A 3,895-nucleotide genomic window follows, 5' to 3' on the forward strand; every position below is an offset into this window, starting at 1 on the left:
GAAACGTTGGTATAGCTCAATTCCCATTGGGTTGGACGCCACAATTACCCCAAACTTTACCGTCATTGCAAAGCTCATGCAGCTTCAACAGTTTCAAAAATTTCAATTATCTCAGCCACAACCCGATTACGCGGTCGGGTTCCCCCGACAATCCTTCACTGATGATCAACTGAAAAAGCTTGCACCATTTGTCGGTGAAATTGGTGATGGGTCTTTGTTTATGGGCACTGCATACATGTACTTTCCATTTCTGACAGTTGAAGTGAAGTGAGGAAAGGAAGCACTTGAGATAGCAGATCGACAAAATGCACATAGCATGGCTCTCTCGGTGAGAGGTGTTGTCAAGCTCTTCAGGGTTGTGAAGGGTTGTGAAGTGTGAGAAGGAGCTCCATCGACAGATTCTGTCCTTTTCAATTTCGCATGATCATCAAATGGTGAAAATCCATGGTCACTATCCAATGATTGATGGAGATAAGACCAGCTACTATTGTCATCCCATTCATGAGTTTTGTTTAGCAGCGCTGGATGGCAAAGAGAGATGGACATCCTATAAGTTCATGATGGGCCTGTATGACGACTGGGCCTCTTCTCATTTCAAAAGATTGTGCTCGGCTATTGATCAACTACCGGAGATTAACCTAGATGTATCACAGCAGTCTGAGATATTACCGCCGTATGAGCTGGGCTTTTCAGAATCAACTGGACTTTCACGGGGGATCAAGGGTATCGATGTACAAGGTTCAAGTTTCACATCTGTATTGGAAAAGGAAGCCCAGCCACCTCTCTCCGATTCACAGGTTCCACCCTCGGGCCCTACGCGGGGGAATGAAATGAAATCCTCAAAAGCATTCAAGTTGCCCCAGAAAAGACGCAAATAGATATTTTGATAATCGAACTTTTATGTTAGCCAAGCCCCTTGTAGTGGTTATATGGTGGGGGCCTGTCTGGTTGGCCGGACATGGACAGTTATCGAGAGACCTGGCCAATCAGAGCCTGGGCTTGAGTTGTCTGTTCTCCTCCGTTCATTCTCTGGGCCAGCTCCATCCAGAACTCCTGTCTCTCGTTTTGCCATTTCGGTTCTGTCTTCTTTGTTCCTGCTGTATTCTTTCTCCCTTCGCTTCCTTACTTCCTTTTAAAAGTGGTTCTCCCGTTTCTTATAGCTTTCAGCCTGTAGTCTCACCTCCCCTCGATCAATTGGCCGTCCAATCATTGCATCTCATAATTCCTAATGGTTACTGTCCCTTCAATGTTTATGTCCTCTACCAATTCAATTTCAATTTCAATACCAGTCTCATTGCCTTATCCTCGGGTGCACGGACTCCCAGTTTAGCTACGGAATAAATACTCTACACATCGAAGCTGCAGTCCCCCCTTCTGTGATACAAGGCTCTATCTGCCCTTTAACTTCACCTTGCCTCGACTGATCTCTACACGACTCGACTCGACTCGATACCGGATTTGCCAACTAGCATTGAGCAAATGAACACCCTGGCCAGCCCTCCGCTCCGGATCCTTCTTTAAGGATCATGCGTCATTCGCCCTTGTCATGGCATCTGCCGCCGCTGCTGCTCATACTGCTACTGCTGGTGCTGTCGATAGATGTCGTCTCGGCCTTCTTCCCTTACAACCCTGTTGCCAATACCGATGCTGATGGTGATGGTGATGGCTTGCTGTGGCTGCCTTCGTCCAGAGGGTTAGTGAAAGAACGGTTCTACCCGTACAGTCCAAGCAAGAGCCGGGGCGGCACGGCATCTCCTCAGAGGGATGCCAAGGAGCCCATCAAGTTAGATATTATCAAGGTTCGCGGAAATGTTAGTACTTGATTTTTTTTTTTTTTTGTTTTTTTTGTTTTTTTTGTTGATTGATTGATTGCTTTTTTGAGTCTGGGACTATTTTTTCCTTTTATCAAACGATTTCATGACTTAATTTAATTGGTGTTGGTGTTGGTGCAAAATAGGCTCGTCGACAGAATGTCTTCCAGGTCTTCTCTGCGGATCCCACGACTCTGCCGCAGAGTCTACCCATCGATACCGACAGATTCGACTACTCTTACTTCTCAGTGATGTATTTTGGCTCCGAGCGACAGGCCATGTTTATGCTGATGGACACTGGTGCATCCAACACCTGGCTGATCAGCTCCCATTGCACCCTCCAACCCTGCAAAGATGCATAACACGGTTTGGCATCGAGGATTCCAATTCCCTTTCGGTCTCGGATATCCCCTTCACGGTTTCATATGGCTCCGGGACGGTATCAGGGGTCCTGGTCAATGATTCCGTTTCCTTTGGTGGTTTCGATCTGCCGCATGTTGGTTTTGGTTCCGTGTTGGATATGTCTGACGAGTTCAAGAATTATCCCATGGACGGGATTTTGGGTCTAGGCCGAGCACCGGCGTATAAAGTCAAAGTGCCGACGGTTATGCAAGAGATAAAGAAGGCCGGATTGCTGGAGAAATATATCGTCGGTGTCAATCTACAACGGCACCGGGATGGGGCCAAGGATGGCCAGATTGTCTTCGGAAACGTCGACCCGACTAAATTTACTGGCGATATTTCGTACACCAAAACCGTCCCCGCTGTCGACCATTGGGAGATTCCCGTGGATGATATGTTCGTCGGCGGCAAGCCGTTGAATTTCCAAGGCAGAAATGGCATCTTTGACACAGGCACCTCCTTCGTCCTCATGCCCCTCGCCGACGCGCAACGCATCCACGATGCAATCCCCAAAGCTGTGAAGAGTGCCACATGGGAAGCAAATTGGGATCTCCCCTGTTCGACAACGACGAAAATCGAACTTGTTGTCTCCGGGGTGAAGTATAATATATCTCCAAAGGATTACGTCGGCGATACCACCACCACAGACGGCATGTGCCGCTCGAAGATCGTCGGCCACCAGCCATTCGAAGACAATGAGTGGCTGCTGGGCGCCACGTTTTTTAAGAACGTGTACGCTGTCTTTGATTTCGATGAAGATCGGATTGGATTGGCGATGCGGGCGGCTGAAGATGGTTCCGATTCTTCCTCACCTACTCAACGTACGTCCATGATCAGTTGAAACCCTTTTTTCCCCTATATCTATATCTACATCTATATATTATAGTATACATATATACTAATCTAAATTTTATTCCCTACAGAACCCCCCACACCCTCAGGCTCTCCACCCGTTTCCCCTGTCGGGCCCCCAAGCGATTCAAAAACAAAAACCGCCGGATCCTCTCCAAACTCCCCCGGCTCATCAGATGGAGCGCAAGCCATGAGCCTTTCGTCCGTCGTCCCATTGTTGTGGTTTTTGCTTGGTTCTCTCCTTTTGCTATTATCGACTTTATCTCCTTGGTAAATTTCCCCTCTTCTTTCCTTCCTTTTTCTTCCTCTCGAAAGTATGCATCACCGTCTCTCTTCGTTATGTCCTATCCTGCCTTGTTCTATCTTGTTTTCCTTGATACAGGAAAAAGGAAGGAAGAAAGAAGACGATAGAGGAGGAATGAAACCAGGCACTCTCCCTCTACTAGAAAGTCGTCTTCATCAGCTATTAGCGTCGGCCATGTATCCATCCATCCCTCCACATCGTCAATACTTCGTGTATCCTCCTCTCCTCCTCCTCCTTTTGCTTCCCCCCCCCCCCCCACACACGAAGAAAAGACGGTGCTGGGCCTGGATAGTAACGCGGCTACATCCTAGCATAACCCTACTATCATTTCCCATCGAATGCCAGGTCTCCGTTTGCTGGAATATAATTGGAGAGAGACTGCCATTGATATTGCCATAAAACTTTGAAGCGAAACGGGACTCCACGGGAATAAACAAGTTGTCACGTGCTAAGAATGCCCGTTTCCCAGTCGCAGAGGAGAATCTATAAGATCAGTCCCGGTGTTCAGCTTCTAAGGGGCAGATGC

At 47.9% G+C, this 3,895-nt stretch overlaps 2 protein-coding genes across 2 annotated transcripts; both read left to right on the forward strand.

Moving 5' to 3' along the window:
• Positions 1 to 458: 458 nt before the first annotated feature.
• On the forward strand, positions 459 to 878 carry HCAG_05604 (predicted protein; the record flags this gene model as incomplete). Its single annotated transcript, XM_001540087.1, has 1 exon — positions 459 to 878. The coding sequence occupies one exon, from the start codon at positions 459 to 461 to the stop codon at positions 876 to 878; it is 420 nt and encodes a 139-aa protein (XP_001540137.1).
• A 648-nt stretch (positions 879 to 1,526) lies between these two features.
• Positions 1,527 to 3,339, forward strand: HCAG_05605 (predicted protein; the record flags this gene model as incomplete). The annotated part of the gene is made up of 4 exons (XM_001540088.1): positions 1,527 to 1,811; positions 1,958 to 2,064; positions 2,166 to 3,034; positions 3,137 to 3,339. The coding sequence occupies 4 exons, from the start codon at positions 1,527 to 1,529 to the stop codon at positions 3,337 to 3,339; spliced, it is 1,464 nt and encodes a 487-aa protein (XP_001540138.1).
• Between the last annotated feature and the right edge of the window lie 556 nt (positions 3,340 to 3,895).

This window comes from Histoplasma capsulatum, genomic scaffold (assembly GCF_000149585.1).
Source record: "Histoplasma capsulatum NAm1 scaffold_5 genomic scaffold, whole genome shotgun sequence".
Lineage (NCBI taxonomy): Eukaryota > Fungi > Ascomycota > Eurotiomycetes > Onygenales > Ajellomycetaceae > Histoplasma > Histoplasma mississippiense.